The 17,437-nt window shown below is 38.0% G+C and overlaps 1 protein-coding gene across 4 annotated transcripts in view; it reads right to left on the bottom strand.

Moving 5' to 3' along the window:
• Window positions 1-206: 206 nt before the first annotated feature.
• LOC128307458 (transcription factor kayak) overlaps window positions 207-17,437 on the bottom strand; it is a 28,510-nt gene continuing 11,279 nt past the window's right edge. Inside the window, exons 1-4 of one of the 4 annotated variants that reach the window (XM_053045312.1) lie at window positions 6,841-7,613; window positions 3,883-4,270; window positions 2,527-3,449; window positions 207-2,197 (exon numbers count right to left, since the gene is read on the bottom strand). In XM_053045312.1, coding sequence (XP_052901272.1) covers window positions 1,822-2,197; window positions 2,527-3,449; window positions 3,883-3,936 — 1,353 coding nt within the window. In that variant the 5' untranslated portion in view covers window positions 3,937-4,270; window positions 6,841-7,613 and the 3' untranslated portion in view covers window positions 207-1,821. Of the gene's footprint in view, window positions 2,198-2,526; window positions 3,450-3,882; window positions 4,541-6,840; window positions 7,614-12,427; window positions 13,208-17,437 lie in introns of those variants that run through there. The other 3 variants (XM_053045311.1, XM_053045313.1, XM_053045310.1) reach the window with 3 other exon arrangements.

Genomic DNA, 17,437 nt, shown 5'->3' with positions numbered 1-17,437 from the left:
ATTGTTGCTAATGAATTTAATTGCAAGGTGTGAAAATTTGTATAAGCAATTGTATTAAAAGATGCTTATAAATTGAAATGGAACCATACTACCTTTTAATTCTTTTTTCTTATTAATGAATCAGTTTACATCACCTATTTATTTAGAATATTAATCATTGTGTAGTTTTTCAATTTATCATTCTTTTCTTAATAAAAGCTTCCATATTCTTCGTCAAATTTCATTTTTATTAGATTATTTCACGTTCCAGATTTGTCATTTGAGCCAAAAACAAAAATTATCAATCTGACTTTTCTGCTACATAATGCTGGATCCATCCTATGTGTCTCATGTAGTTCATTAGAATAGATTTTTTCAAATTAATTTTACAATTTCCTCACAGAGATCACACTGGATCGTTTCAGGTAATGCATCCGTAGTAGTCAGAATAACACAACCTAATTGTCATAATTGTATAATATAGATTAAAAATTAGAGAAACACTTGTAAAAATCTACTCTATATCATCCTGTGCCACAATCATGCATGGCATTTAATCCGTCTAGCATTTACATTAAATTTGCCTGGTTTTAACTATCACTTATGTTTTTTCATCTTTTCATACAATATATATTTACACTACTGTTTAAATGTTGGAATACAATTCAAAATAAAAATCAAATGCGGAAACAGTTCACGAACATTAAAAATGTCTCTTTTGCTTGCGTTTCTATTTTCTGGTATATTCATCGAACTGCATGTAATTTAAAATGATAATGCTTTTTCAAACGCGTGTGTACCAAATGTTTCTAAATCTGCAATTGTCAGAATGTTAATCACACCTGTGAAAAAAAAACATTATGCTGGAAAATAGCCACAGTGTGACATTTAGAAAAATTTGAGTTGGTCACTCCTCTTTTTTTGTTTTCATATTTTACTCATTCCGAAATAAACTATGTTACTTATTTTACATCACCATTCTCACTATTCGTTGCGTATATCGCAATACATCGATACATCTAAAAGATTAGAATTCCTTCCTGGTGTCATAACTTTATTGTATAACGTTTTTTTATGTTTGATTTGATGTAAATTATTCCTATCTCTTGAAGCTTAACGAAAAAAAATTTAGCGTATTGCTGCCAGCTAAAGATTGGAGCTCGATCGAAGTAATGGAAAGCGAAAGAATTGAATCAAATGGCGCGATTTTTTTTAAAGCTAAACAATTGAGCTTTTATGCAAATTGAAAAACCATCAGTAACAATAAAATCATTTATGTGTTTCTTTATACTGTGCCAAATAATTTATCAAATTGTTGGATTTTTTGTTTCCTAACTTGTTTCTACATTTTGCTCTTTGGTCTGGCTTGGAAGATTGGGTGCAAACCAAACGCAACAGTAACGGGAAGCTAATAACAACATTCTAACACCAGCATAGGAATGGGTGAATAGGAATATTTGTAAACTATTAATAAATAACGCAAATATAGTCCTTATTTTTCAAACTCATTTGCAATAAGTTTTTCCGAAAAGTGTGCAAATTTATATGCCAAGTTTATCATTAGAAAGCTTTAATCAGATAGACGTCTTACTCGATTTATGTATCTACTCTCAATTATTCCAATTTGCAAGGTCTAAAAAACATTATACTATTCTGGGAGATAAAAATTTCTTAAACAATACAGCCAAAAGTACTATGTGAAAGGATTTGTTGGCGCCGATTAAGAAATTGCACTTAGTTCGGAGAGAAATGATTCCCATATAGGGTCGCAACAAGTCATATTATTCCATACTGGGCGGATGTAATCAGTATATGGCGTTAGTGCACTATATAAATATTACACTATAGACTACATAGCTTCGATGGCTCTGTGCTGGTCGGTGTGATAAGCTCCAGTGGATTTCTATTCGGTGGGAAACTGATCGGGGCTGCAATCGGTGTGAGCCCAGTTCCACCCTCCATCAGGCTGTCGAAGTTAAACAAACCGCTCGAGGGAGTTGAGATTCCCACGGGTCCTCCCGCATCGCCCCTAGTGATTAAAGGATATTGTGCAGCAGATTTCACATCCAAGCTATCCGGACGTGTTGGACGGCCAGTATTTCCAATAATTGCTGATGATTTATTGCCCGCGAGTCCAACACCTACAAGAGGAGCAAAGGCACTGCTGGTTGGTGTCGGTGTCTCGAGACTATCGCTATGTACGTTCGAAAGTTTAAGTCTGTAATAGAGCAAATGAAAGAAATTTATGAAAAATACAATTCCAATGTGCAGCTATATAGTAAAATAAAATACAGTTCGCATTACAAAAACAGCCACATTATCCGTTGGAATAAAGATGCAGCCATGTGCATTGAAAATTTTAGTTGTAGCTGTTTTTTGTTTACGACTGAATATAAAGGGTGCAAATTTAAGCAAAAGTGCAGTTAAGTGGTGTTTATTAACTTTCCAAACAAATCGTATTATGTAACAGTTCAATGTTTGTTAATAGTAATTGATTGAAGCCCCTTGAGCCTTTTGGAAACACTTACTTTTTGCGAAGACACTTACTTTTTGGAAGGTGTCCCATGTTCAGCGGCATCAGTGACGTGATGTTCCTTAAGCTGATTTGGTTGTTGGTTATGCTGTTGATGGACAAATTCTTCTTCGGGTTCGGTCTTGATCTTTGGCAGCACAAATGTAGCAATGTTCTCAAGCTCCGCTGGCTTCAGGTCAATGGGGCTGCTGCGGCGAGCCTGCAAGCGACAGTGCTCTCGATGGGATTCGAGTAGGAACTCCAAATCATCCTTCTCCTGCTGCAGTTGTTGAATTTCCTGTGCCAAAGATTGACGCTTCTTTTCAAGTTGATCCGTTTCATCCACCAGTTCGTTCGTATGATCCTCGCGTCGTCTTCGACACCGTGCCGCAGCTTGTTTATTGCGCTCGCGTCTAATACGGCGCTTCTCCTCCTCTTCGGGCGTGAGATTAGAAGGCTTGTGGGGACGTCGGCCACCCACATTTCGTCTTCCACCACCACTGCGTGACCCCGTACCAGAAGTCGTACCAGCTGATGAACCAATTGAAAACGCACTCCCAGCCTCCATCAAACCAGATTCATTTTTCGCGTTATCATCTGCGCTCGTTCCAAAGCCAGATCGACGGCTGCGCGTGCGCGTGGAAGAGGGTTGTTCCAATGATGCCGATGATTTCGAATCGAGATCGTCACCGGTGTAACCGTGGTGCGAGCCCGACACGTGCCAGGAACCGTTTGAGGCTGAGCTAAGCGATTCTTGGCTTACACCCTCGTCTTGACTGTGATCCTCCATCGGATAGGAAGGTGGCACGAATCCTGCCTGGTATGGTAAATTTATCTGCGTGTCGCTCGTTGCTTCCATGAACGTCTGCTCGATGTTCTTTAACGTGGTCGGTGTCAGTGTTGGTGTGGTGCGGGTAGGAACCCCGCTGTGCACCCCAATGCCGTCGAATGATGCGAACTGGAAGAGACACCGAAATAATATGTTTATTATTTACTAATTTGATGATGTCGGCATTTTCCGTATTATCAGCGAAAAAGCTGTTTATTGTTGATAAATCGTCACAGCATTAGGTGCAGTTTGCAGATAAAAAACTGTTTTGTTCAAACTTCGTTTTTGGAATATCCAGTTTTAAAGCAATGTCTTTATTTTCTATATCAGGTTAAAACATATCAGTACTGTTCGCTTCCGCACAAAATACTAATATTTAGAGAAAGGGTTAATTGAATGGTAACTCAATAAAAAATAATACGATTTAATTTAGTTCCAAAGCTTCAATAAGACAAAAAAGCATCAAGCAATATATTTTTTTAAATTTCTCATCGTGAAATTAACACATAACGGAATGTAAACATCAACCAATTTATCTGAGGCTACTATACTGTTGGCTAACCTGTTCCAGTAGCAGTTCCCGTGCGACAAAATTCGCAAATTCGCTGACATCCATAATGGTTTCGTGATAACACAATTAAACGTTTCTTGTACTTGATAAGTTTGTTTTTCGTTTTATGAACTACTCTTTTCGTATTTCGTAGATTTTCACTGTTCGTGTATGGTCGTGTTGCTTTGATGTTCTTTAATATTTTCCGTACGATTGCCAGTGTCAAAAACTTCTATCTCGTTGTGGGTTTGATCGTAGTTACCTTCGGTTGTGGGTAAATTCGCATTACCTTTCAAGTTGTCCTCGGATTATTTCGTTTTAAAAATTGATTTCGTTTTGTGTATGCTTCATGTTGTGTAGTTTTATTGTCCCATGTTATTAAATTGAGGTCGTTTTTTTTCTGCATAAAAATTCAAATGATTGATTTTTAGAAGAATTAAAATGTTGTATCCATAAATGCTTCGAGCAAACTAGTTAGTACGCGTTAATCAGTCACATAACCACAACATACGAATTTAATTTTGTTTTTTGTTGAGGACATTTTGTTACAACATTTGCGCCTCAACCTGTTTGGTCCGGTTACAACTCTAAACCACCTTCAACCATCTCCTTTTTGTGAGGGGACGTGCCGAGAGCAACGAACAAAACATGCTACACTATGGAGGTGGTGTATGTATTTTATTTTTTTTAAGTGTGCGTAACCGAATATAATTAAAGATCCTCCACCATCAATCCTAGCCGCCCCACTTAACTACTAACATTATGATTTAGAATATGTTTACGCTGGCGTGTGGGTGTGTATGTGCGCGTTGAGTATTTGCTATTTGCTCAGAGTTTGGATAGATCCACTTCCGGAACCGAAACAAGCTCTCGTCCGGCCCCTGTTATGGAACTATAGACAATGTCTATCAAATCCAAGGAGGTTGTGCTAAAGGGCGCAGAGTATGTGGAGATAAGTGAGAATTTATTTTTAAAGGTGATTTAATCACGCAACCAGCGCGCGCAGCTTTTCTCAGACGGGGGAGGTATTCGATTATACCCAGTTTCTTCATGCCAACTGATGCATTATGCCATTCTAATACAAGAAGTACCACAGTACTGCCGCTCACAAATTCTTGGATTGTTGCTCTTAGGAAGTATGAGATCGCATTAAATATTATCGATACTGTGACCGCAAAGTAAAGCATATAAGTTAATGTAGTATATTAAACAACTCTATTGGCACAAAACGAACATAGTCTTTTGGTGGTTTTTGATGCGGGCAAATAGAAATCGCCATAAATAAATAAATAAATAAATAAATCAGAGACTAAAGAGTTTCATAAGAACTCAAAGTACCACTAAGCCATTCAAACAACAACATGAATAAATAAATGAAGCGACACTTAGTTATACTGAACAAACTAGTTTGTTTGTCGAAATATTTGCACGATATTTTTTCTACAGTAGCATTTATATCTAAAGAAACCAACGCGTGAAACATTCAACTCACACCGTTACAGTAGAGTTAAGCTATGATTATTCCTCAACAAGGAAACTGGCCTAACAAAATAAAAAAGTCATTCATTGCACACATGGTTACGTTATTAGAAAAAATATATATTCTGCCTTAGTGTTTATTTTTGACCTAGAAAAGCTAGAATGTTTTTTAATCTATGAAAACACGACGCGTCGTTAATATTAAGAACTTTAGATATATCTTCCTAAATCCGTTGCTTTAATTCTTCCCTTTGAACTTGAAGTTATTTCTCTTCTTGATTTGATACGGTTGCATATTCCCATTTTACGACTCCGTTCAAAATCTTCCATCATCACCATCCCGCTGTGGGGTTTTTGGTCAGAAAGATCGCCGGTTCGACTTCAACCTACCCATTTCCGCACACGCCAGCTAGATGTTACTACCAATTCGTCATTATCCATCCCAACCTGACGAAAAAAGACTCCAAGTCCTTGTTACTAAGCTCAAATTTAACCTTAGGTGGCACACATTATACTTTAGATTTGTCGTATAATGTGTATAAACTGTCAAAAACTACAAAAGAAATACCCTGCATGATTTAATTATGCACTTTGTAGGCGATTTCTGAGTAAAATTTTTCAATTATTAGAGAATTTAAAAAACCGTGTACGATATAAGTTTTTTTAATTATTATTTATTCCCCCTATCCTGTCACTCTCTCTATCTCTCTTTCTCTCTCTCTCTCTTTCTCTTTCTTTCTCTTTCTCTCTTTTTCTCTTTCTCTCTTTCTCTCTCTCTTTCTTTCTCTTTCTCTTCCTCTCTCTCTCTCTCCCTTTTTTCTTTCCCTCTTTTTCTCTCTCCTTTTCTCTCTCTCTCTCTCTCTTTCTCTCTCTCTTTCTCTTTCGCTCTTTCTCTCTCTCTTTCTCTTTTTTTCTCTCTCCCTCTCTCTGATTCTCTTTCTTTTAATTTCCCTGTTTCACACTTGCATACACACTAATAAGTATAAATAAACGAGCACACACGCTACTATCTTCAACCGTTGACTCCACCCAATTGGAATGCACGATGTAATGCGTACATTTTCGGGGGATATTTTATTGCACTGTTTACATGCACTAGACCCGATTAAGGATTCGACCCGAAGATAAGATCATAATCTGATGAACAGAATTTAAGTTTTGTTGAAAGTCGTTGCTTGATATTGCTTGATGAGTGGGAAAAATTGTTCTGCGAATGTCAATTGAAAGTGTGTCGGCAGCATACGCGCGTTCGGCAAGGGACTTCTTTTTTTTAAGACACAAATTCCATACATTAATAACTGCCCAGCACAAAAGCTACAAAATAATATGTGGCATCCGACGGAAGCTATTTCAACTACAACACATTGCACTATACACTTTGCGTTGTCCCAACAAAACACATAAATGCACCAAAAATGGTTACATTCGTTCGACAGTACGATCATTTACTTCTCCTCCATCAATAACAAACAGGTGAAATACAGCTAATACAGGAGGAAATAAACACAGCTCAAGAGAAAAGGAAAAGATTCGCGAAAAAACTGTTCCCGTTTAGGGAAAATTCGAATGAACAACTTAAGCGAGGAGCGCACTGGCAATGCGTCGTATTTCGAGTTCGTAACTGACGCACACGGGAGTACTGCCGTATATCCATATGGGCGTAAGGGCGATCAGGACAAAACCTTGCTATGCGCAGCCGCATAGAAATACTCGCTACATCATTTTACATCTAGCGCTCTCTTACCTCTCTTATCTACGCTGTGCTCAACGATCCGTTCGTCAAGCAATCGCAAAATGCTGCTACTTTTTCTATAGATCGAGTATAAAGTTAATGATCGGCGAAGGATTGTACATCTACCGGTTGGCATTAGATCGATTCGAATAATGATCATAGAGTAATTAGATAATCTGGGTACATTTAGACCTTTAGTAACCCTGCCTATTACCATCAAAGTTAAAACTATCATTATCTTATTTTAATCCAGACTAGATCTTCAGGGAAGATATACATTCGGAATTTTTGAAATTTTATTTCAAGCAATACCTCATATATTGAATTAGAAGTGTTTCCGTTCCACAAAAGATGCAAGGAAAAAGGTTAAATCTAGTAGCTTTATCTATTCATGACATTTTCAAGTCGTCCATGATTTCCGAGTTAAAATTGGACAAGCTTTTTTTTTTGAAAGACCATTTGTCCCCGTTTTGACAGGAAAATATTTTTATATTTTTCAAGTATTTTTAAATTGTAAAAAGTTTAAATTTCTAGTTATATAGTTTTTTTATAGAGCAATTATGGCCCACGGGCCACTTGAAATCTAGAAACCTTCTTCTTTGATATGTCTGACCCTAGAAGAAAGACAGGAATCTTCCTTATAATTTTCAATTATAAACGAATAAACTCCAGGGTTTCTCGCGGATTATAGCTGTCCACTATAATAGTGTATCTCTGGAATAGTCTGTATGTCTGGTGTAAACGTATGCTAAATTCTTGGTTCCGAATTGCGAATTGATCTATTAATATTTTTTCATGACGATGCTTTAAATCCTTCCTTACGAGAATTAAAAAAAAAAAACAAGTATATTAGATTAGCCATGATACGTCATATAATCTGACTAAAGCTTTAAAACACATCTTATTTTTTTATTTATAGATTATATAAATTCGTGCAATAGACTCATAGTCACATATAATAATTAAAATAAAAATTAAAAATATACCGGTTTAAGAATAATTATGTAAATTAGAGAAAAAAGAGATTTCAGCGACCATATTTACGAAATTATAGTAGCCACTGAATATTGTTTAAAACACGCTACAGTACGAGCATACATTTACTGGTTGTGAAGAGGACAAATGAAAAACGTGACAAATCACAGAATTGAATAACTATCCGAGGTACCAAATTATTCTTTCAATCCTTCAAAATATACTTCGAATCCTTATGCGTTTGAAAGTGCCTCCATTTTATGAAAGCTTCCGGTGAAATCAGCACTTTAGAAGATTATTTCCATACCCTTCTAGATAAAGCATAAGATGTCAGCATGTCATAAGATTGTGTTTCACAAAAGAAATGATAAATGATTCACTTAGTCCACAGCGAACAACCATTTTTTCCGTATCTCCATGCTCCTCTTTTTCCGCCCCCTTAGTGGCGCTATATCTGTCGATGATATAAAGGTTATAGCCTGCCTTTGTCCTCTCCAGTTTGTAGAGTATTATCATAAAGGGGAAAACCCAGTGCAAGCGTATTTTCACGTTTCTACACCCATCGGCACTTTGTTGTTGCCTTTGAGACACACTGTTGCACTTGATTTGCGCATTTGACGGACTTGTACATGATTGTAGTGCATTGCTTGGGCCTAATGTAGGACAAACGGTATAACCAACTGAATCTTGAAAAAAAAAGTATAATGTCGAAGGACAACGAACATCAATGGTGTCTTAAAGTTTAGCATTTTACCAACATTAAGAACGGGTTCGATTTTACTTCATTTTCATAACATCGACATAGAGCAATTAATCCAGGACAGAAGGATGGTATCAGCAAAATCTCAAACTGTTGCAGCCTAATTCGAACAATAGCTCTTGGACTTTCAGGTTCTAGAATATTCTTGGGATCGGGATTCGATAACACAACAATTACAATCGAATGCATGATCAGTGTACCTATAGCGTTCGCATATTACAATAATATATGTACGACAAAGTATATTAAGAACAAGGAGAGAGGCGATCAAAAGCAGTGTTCGCAAGCAGCAAAAAGTCGTATGTTTCAATCCAACAGATGCTACTGTGTTGGTGGCAGTGATACACGCCGTCAGCTACACCGTTTCATCTTACCATTCATTCCTGTTCTCCGCTATTTAGTAAACCCTGCATGACCTTGGTGGTGCGCAAATACGTGACAAATATGCGCACTAACACTGCTATGTCCATCTCTTTTCCGTTCATTGTAAAGCTAATTTATTCTCCAACACTCGAAAACAACCCAAATTCGCACAATCGTTGTCGAAAAATTCTGTCTCCAAAAGTAATGAAGAATCAACAAAACCCCAAAGACAAAAACAAAACACAACAAACAAACAAAAACAAAGATACTGAAAATTGTCCCAAATGTCATGTGATGATACACCTCTGTGTAAAACTTTCTAGAGACCACCGTTTTTATACATGCCCCTGCAATGGTTTTGCATTACTTGCCGCTTTACCGGCTGTATGCTTGTATTTGAATATATGTGCTGCATATGCCGATATACTCCAACTAAAGAAAAAATATAATAATTTGACTAACTTTCGACGCAGATGAATGTTTCGAAGTCTATTCGATTAAAACGACGTTGCCGATATGGAAATTTTACGTATGTCTCATTTTTTTCAACAAAAACAATAACTAACACAAGGCTTAGCGGTGGTTCGCGATGTTTAAAAGTTACAAAAATTGGATGAAAACTGAATGAACCCCTTGAATGAAATTTCCGGAGTTGACACTGAATCGGCCAATTTAGAACCAACGATTCCGATTCCGCATCCGATTTTAGAGGCGATTCCGGAGCTCATTCCGGAACCAACTCTAGAGGCGATTCGGTAGCCTACTCCAGAAACTGGATCCGACTTGGACTTAAACCGTCAAGTCAAATTAAAGTTAAGCATTTTTCATGTTTTTGTGTCTGCTTGTAGTTCAATACGCGCACTCAATGTTTTTTTAAAGGAATTGGGTTAATCTGATCCAGGTGCATGAATCTGGATCTCTATTTCAAAAATTCATGAATCCTGTAAGATTCATGAATCAACCGCTTTGGTCCTCGAAGGGGCATGGTCCGATATCATCCAGCTTTTGCAAATACTTAATGTTACAAAAGTGTTCTGCTTAGCGTTGGACAATGAGTGGTTGAGCGTGTCACTCACTCTGGACTATGCTAAATCTTAGAAACACTATTAACAGTTGATTTTTACACTCTACATCCAGTTGACACAATTAACAGTCAGTTAGGGCAACGAAGGGAGAAGGAGGAAAGAGATAGGGCAAGAACAAAAAAAGGGATGCGGATGGGAAAACTATCGCAGGATGCGCCTGCGATCTCTTGCAAGACAAAACACATGAAAATAAAAACCGAAATATACTCGAAAGCCCAATTTTTTGGCACACGTTATTACACAACGTCAACAAAAAATCCGTTTCGTTTGAAAAGCGGAATTTACAAATACGTTGCGACGAGCAAAGTAAAGATCGATGTCGACGCAGGCCGTTCGAGGATCGGCGATAGTCTGTCCGTTTACAACAATCCGGTACATAGCAACCGGCACAGATAATTCCTAGCTCCTTCAACCGTACGTCTTTGCAGACGCTAGATAACAAGAGATCATGACGTGCAAGTTTAAAAGACAAATAAACTTTCATATCATATAAAAATGCTGTACACTCTACCAAGTTTGTTCGAAGCGGTTAACTCGGAGTCGATGCAGTAGCTGTTAGTTCAGAGTCGGTTCCGGAACTGACTCCCGAAAAAGATACTATGCTCATCCTCCTCTATTAACAGGACTTGTAATTGGGATTTAAGGAAAACCTAACGAAGTTTTTTATCAATTAGTCTTCATCTAACAGCGTAATTTCAAATACTACCACTAATGCGGTGTGTGGTACATTGTTCTTCTTACTCATCCGATCCAGACGATTATGGACTACGACTAGACGACTATGATGATTTGAGATGTTTTAACAATACAAGGGACTATGAAACAAAATTGTTTTTCAACGCTTTCGTATTTCTGATAAATTTACTCTTGAAACAACTATAAAAATAACTACTGCAATACTCGAATAATGAGCCATTGAATGTATGTCCGCTGTTTCATGACCAAACGACCAGAAGTTCCGGGAAACCCCGTAGAAACGTGTTGAGTGTGGCTACCATCCACGTAACCAACTTTGTGTTGACCGAAGGCCGCGTCTGTTTCAGGTTTGACTTAATTGTACGTCACCTATATTTGCGTGTATATGTGTGTTGTATGGTCAGAAAACGGAAACCAGAAGCTACAAACTATTGGAGTCGACACCTGTAGTACGTGCATAATTGTCACGTGTGCAGTACACATGTAGTATTTTTTTTGGAAAGCTTTCTACCATAGTAATACATTTTTGCCAACGTTTCAATTTGGATGACAGGTTTTCTAGCATATGCACCACTGAAGTTAAACAATTTCACCAACAATCAACTTTTGGACGAAAACAATTTTTTTTTTCGTTACAATGGCCAGGCTGTATCGAATTATTTTTACCACGTAGCCGAATAGTCAGTTCGGGGGTTCGGTTCGGATGGGTTATTTCCTTTGGTCCTGTCGTGTGAAAAGCGGTGCCGCTAGCAGTACATTAATTTTTTGGTCTTTTACGCCTCCCATATCCCTTCAACAACTTTGTGTTAGAAACCCGGCAAAGACTTTTAATAAACTAGTCTATTTCAACAGACAACACAGTGGTCCATAAAACATATCCGTGTTAGATTCATATTTGAGTACATATTTTTACTTGAATCCATCCAAGATTAGTAGAAACAATTTGTTTAGTGTTCATTCATACAAATATTTTTAGAAACGCAATTTTTTGTCATTCGATTCCCAGATCGAATCACACAAACGTTTGCAAGTTAAGCAATAAAAGAATAGCGAACAGCTATCAGCTGCTGATAAGGCGCGATAAAAATTAAAATTCAAGCTAACGTGGGCACACACCGCCACATGCGCATTCCACAATCGGTTCGTTTATCGCGCCTAACTATTGCTTCACGCTCAAAATGGCGACGTTGAGGATGATTAAGCGGCTGACGAAGCGTAATGACTTTTTTATAGATATTGATAAGAATTTCAAGTAAACAAATTAATACTAAACATTGCGAAATCAAAGTCAGCGCGGATCAATGCTTACGCTTTGAAGCTTCTTCCCCACACACCCCAATGCAATAACTTGTTGGTATGCTTTTTCGGGAACGAGCTCCATGGTTAATTGGCCGACTCCAAACACCCCGGATTTAAAAAAATCCCAGCGCGAAGCACTGCAGCGGCTAGCAAATTCGGTATACTTACGAGTTTACTTATCGGTGTCAACGGTGTGAGCGGTGGATTAGTGTTGTACGCGTTGAAGTAAACATCATTTAGCAGCACATTATCATCTCTCGTCATTTGGTCGGCTAGCAGTGTTTCGAAGTGCTCGCGGCCAGAATAGGACCAACACGTGTGATGCGTTGGGTTGTGTTAATGGGAAACACACAAAAGGCTTTACACGATCCCGCTCACACTGCTCAATGGCTGGAAATGGCTAAGACAATAGCCGGATCTTGCCAATTACTTTACTTTTTCACCACCGCTGCTATCAACATTAGCAGAGTTAAAGCACTGAATTCTCGAATAACTTGAATTTATTTCAGGGCTCACTTGATTGACGCACTATACACAATCCATTCGTAAATTGTTGAATGGTTCAATCGCTCGAAAACATTTTGCTTGTGAAGCAGCTGAACACAGTTTAATTTGCCGCAAGGCCAATAATAAATGACGAAACCCGTATGGCGTTTATAACGTTGAAAATATCGCACTGAATGTTCGCGAACCACTACAGTGTCGTCGCAGCTCCGATAAGAAACATCCTGTTTGTTTACCGTTAGCTTTATAACTTCACGAAACACACGTACACAAACTGACCCAACACACACTCCAACACAAGATTAACTTATCGAAATTTGTCACAAAGTTGAACTTCCGCAAATTGATTGGTGGTGTTGTTTATCGATGATTTGATAGCGCGAATGGAATGGCTTGTTGCAAAAGCCAACTTCGGGCAGTAAGCCGTATACTTGGCACCCGTGCGTCACTCGGTTGTTTACGAACTAAACTGTGACGGCATGTTAACAGGCCATTTATATATAGCACTCACGCACCAGTCTCGACTTGAGACCACGTACCATAAATTTGTGTATATGCTTGTGTGGGTACGCGCGCGCATTTGTGTGTTTGTAATGAGTGCCTGCAGTGAGCAAACGCGCTATTATATGGGAGATGCCCCTACTGAGGCGTAACAAAAAAAAAGTTGCCCCAAATGCTACTGGCAGGAGAAATCGCACGATTGAGCGACCTCTTTCCACCATGGCTACGAAGTTCCGAGAAACCATACCCGAGCCTTACCCACACGCTCGGAAATAGCCACACGCGTCTACACAGAGCACAGAACATTCCACAAGAAATTTCATTTACCGACCATCCGTTTGCATATACAAATCAATTACCAGAACCCGACTTCAAGCAACGCACGTTATAACAGCACTCACTTGCGCGAATGATGAAACATTCTTTTGTCTGTGAGAAGCTGTGAGTGCTAGGCCGTTCGACGTGACCGCAAACGTGTTGGGAATTCCCCAAAACTGATTTTCGGTCTCGGTATGGCGCTACGAACACTCCAACTGCGTCAACCGTTGGAGTCTCTCACCAACCGGTCTTCGCACTTCAATGTACATTTTATCTTCGCTAGCCTTCATCAAGACTCAATCAACCTGCCCCAAATCAACTTTGTTCAATCCCTCCCGAGTATTTCCGTTCGGTAACTCTATCCTACAAATACAACCGCATCACCGATGCAGTGCGACCACCAAGATGTCACGTGCTTTTAAGATAAAGCAAAAAATATGACGTCCTATCCAGCAGCGGTGCGCGATGTCACTTGTCTAGACCAAACTAAGAACAAAACGCAAACGAATTGATTCTACAATTGCACGAGAGAACTGCTTCTCACTGTACTGGCCCCGCATTTGCTTTCTACTCAACAATATCCTATGTAGCACTCAAACCTGCGAGCTCATGCATTTAATATTTTGCCAAACAACTGTTGGAAACAACCACATCTAATGTATAATACAATAAATCTAAATTACAATGTTTCGAACCGTTCGTCCGTACATTCAATTAACAATCCAGCTTCGTGGTACACAAAAGTCATGAAAACCCAGAAATGAAAAGAATTCTAAACCCCCAAAGTTTTAAGGCTACGAATCAGAATATTCTATCGTTGCTGCTAACATTGCAAATCGAATTAGTATTGCCAAGCGGGTATCTTTTCGTGATTAATTCTTGTACAATTGTTCTCAATAGCCTACATTTCAATGTATCATATGCAATAAATATGTCACAAAAATTAAATATAATGCATGCAAATACTTGAATTCATAAAAAAATGCATTATTTGGAATTGAGTATCGCTATACTGTAACAAGTAAATGGGCTTGCTTGAAATCCAGTTCTGGAATGTAAGAGATAAAACCGTGCAACTTCGATCAAGAATAGGACACATTACACTAAGAAGAAAAAACTTCAACTGAAATACACGATAAGAGCATTCGCGATAAGGATTGCGCCGTTCAGTCGGTAACACACATCGGGGTAGGGCTCGATTTTGTAAACTGAAGCATACAGTGTAAAAGAAGCGAGACTATAGGAGGATATGAAATTGGGCGTCACTTCCTCTCAGTAAATGATAAGAACTCTTGGCTTTTGGGATCGGTTGAAAACAACTTCAAGCGATGTTTCAACATTAACTTACCCATTCCCGTCTTGTGTTTTATGCCTGTATACATAAACCAATCGTGCATTTAGTTCATTAACAAAATTATCATTTTTTTGCCAACCCAATTGTACTTCGACCGGAAGCAGGGATCTTTAAGGTATTATCGTACTAGTTCAACCAACTTTTGTGTTACAATATCTCCGCAAACTGCATTAAAAAATAAGTTTCCATAATTATAAGCTATTTTTCATTTGAATATACGTGTCTGGATACATAACCGTAGAGAGATGCATTTATAATTAATCTGAACATGATGGCGTGGTGAAGCTTGAAACACTACGAGTTAGTGCTGAAAACCCCGTCAGAAGTGTTTACACAGAGACAATGCGACAATTTTGTAGTTCCGAATGCTTTTCTGGTTCAAATTCATACCAGTAGTCCTGTTCTAAAAACACAATCGTACTGCAGAAGGTTCTTTTAAGTCGTTTTATTCCCCACTTGCATTCGATAGCAGCTACACGATTATGAAGGCGATACAACTACAAAGTACTTTGATTAGCACCGGAAAAGACTCTTGAGTTATATTTTATACAAGAAAGCAACTGTGTTTTCAAATATAACCGATTAAAACGATTGTATTTATGAGACTGCTTCTCTTGGTTTTGTTTACACGGGTTTCTGATTCTTTTACTTTGTCTTTTTCTTGAGCTTTGATGTGACATGACAGCCAATACAACGCCCCAATCTGCATGCAGCATCAACAATAGCAAATCCTGCGTTTGTTGGCTTAAACTATAAAATTATTTGAGCTAGAAATGATTGTCAAAGACAAACTAACGTATAAAAATGGGGAAAACAGTTTTAAATACTATTGCACGATGAATTACCGCTCAATATGCAGTAAAATTAAGTTTCAAACAAGTAAACTCAATAACCAGTTATATAAACACAACGAATCGATCTTTAAATGGGATCTTAGCAGGTTGGGTAGCGTAAAATACTAATATACGACTTTGCGATGTGGATTTTGTACAAAACAGACGAAATCCTCTTAGCCGCGTTCTAGAGGAAGACGTTCAGAAGGAGTTTTGGCCCCGTATGTGTGGAAGGACAATGAAGAAGCCGTTACAATGGCGAGCTGTACAACGAACTTACTGTCATACAATGGACTTGACTCGCCAGGATCCGGTAGGCTGGTAATGTCATGAGGATGACACCAAACGACCCAATCCCTAAAGTACTTGTAGGTCGTCCACGTGGACAAAGGAGGCGTGGTTGATACGTCATCAGCAGCGCTCTGCCGTGAGCAATTTAGAGGACTCCTACAGCACTCCAAGAACCCGAAGCAGTTGCAGAGCCGGATAAATAAGTAAGTTCATCAACAGCGAAGAGAAGCGCTAATATTATGGTTGTTAAGTTGCTAACGAAGCTTAAAACTAGTCATCCTACCTTTGTGAACAACAATATTAATCCCACCGGACGAGACGCCTAATTTTAAAATGAGCAGAAGCTTTAAACAAATTGTCGTTGAATTTTGAAGTTCATGACATGCCTTTCTATTGTGGGGTTACTCTAGATTTTAGATAAATCATTAATTTAATTTTATGTATTATTTAGATTAAGTTACGATAATTGGCTAGCAATGAATTGTAGGAAATTATTTATTTTGTTAATCAAATCAAATAAGCAATATGATTGTGACTGGAATATGTATAATTAAATGTATTCTTCAACGCTTCATCGTACGTATTTACATAATTATACATTTATTGATTTGTGTTTCTTTGGAAATAAATATTTTGTAGCAGATACTGCCGCGCTTTATCTAACGAGTGCAAACACATGCCAAATTCACGAAATCATCCGACAAATACAAACTAGCGGCAAACCAGAGTGCATAAGAAAATCAAAAAAGGAAGGGGGGCAAAGTAACTCAGCACACATGGTGATGACGAATCGGAATTGGGGAAAACCCAAGTCGGTTCTTACGGAACTATCTTCCTACCCTTTCCCGTACATTTATTTTTTACGCATATTGAGCATGAGATCTAGCTGCTCTCCATGTTCAGAGATAACTGTGTTTCCAAATATTATGAACGATGTTTGTTTTTTGTTATTTTTTATTTACATAATGTTTTTAAGCAAATTACGGTTTGTGCATTTTGTGAAAAAATGATAATTACCCTATTTTAGTTTTAATGCAATTGTCATATAACATATATTTGTGTGCCAAACGAGTTTGTGTATACTACAGGCGAGCATGTGCAGATAAGGCAAAACACAAGGAGAAAATACGTTAAGGACGTTGTACTCACTTAAGTCCAACTTTTACTGATAACACGGCAATACGCCATCAAATTAGCACTAAAAAATAAATTAATACATTTGTGTACAGTCCATACCCTAGTTACACACGCGGATACGCGGATCTTATATATTTGACAATTCATGGAGTTTTGTACGAGGTATTTAATTTCTAATTTGTTAAAATTTACTGCTACATATGAACATATGAACTTGTTCCAATTTATTATAATAATAAT

The sequence above is a fragment of the Anopheles moucheti genome, chromosome X (assembly GCF_943734755.1).
Source record: "Anopheles moucheti chromosome X, idAnoMoucSN_F20_07, whole genome shotgun sequence".
Taxonomy (NCBI): Eukaryota; Metazoa; Arthropoda; class Insecta; order Diptera; family Culicidae; genus Anopheles; species Anopheles moucheti.
The sequence above is the reverse complement of the archived record's forward strand: the minus strand, read 5'-3'. Positions and strand labels throughout refer to the sequence as shown.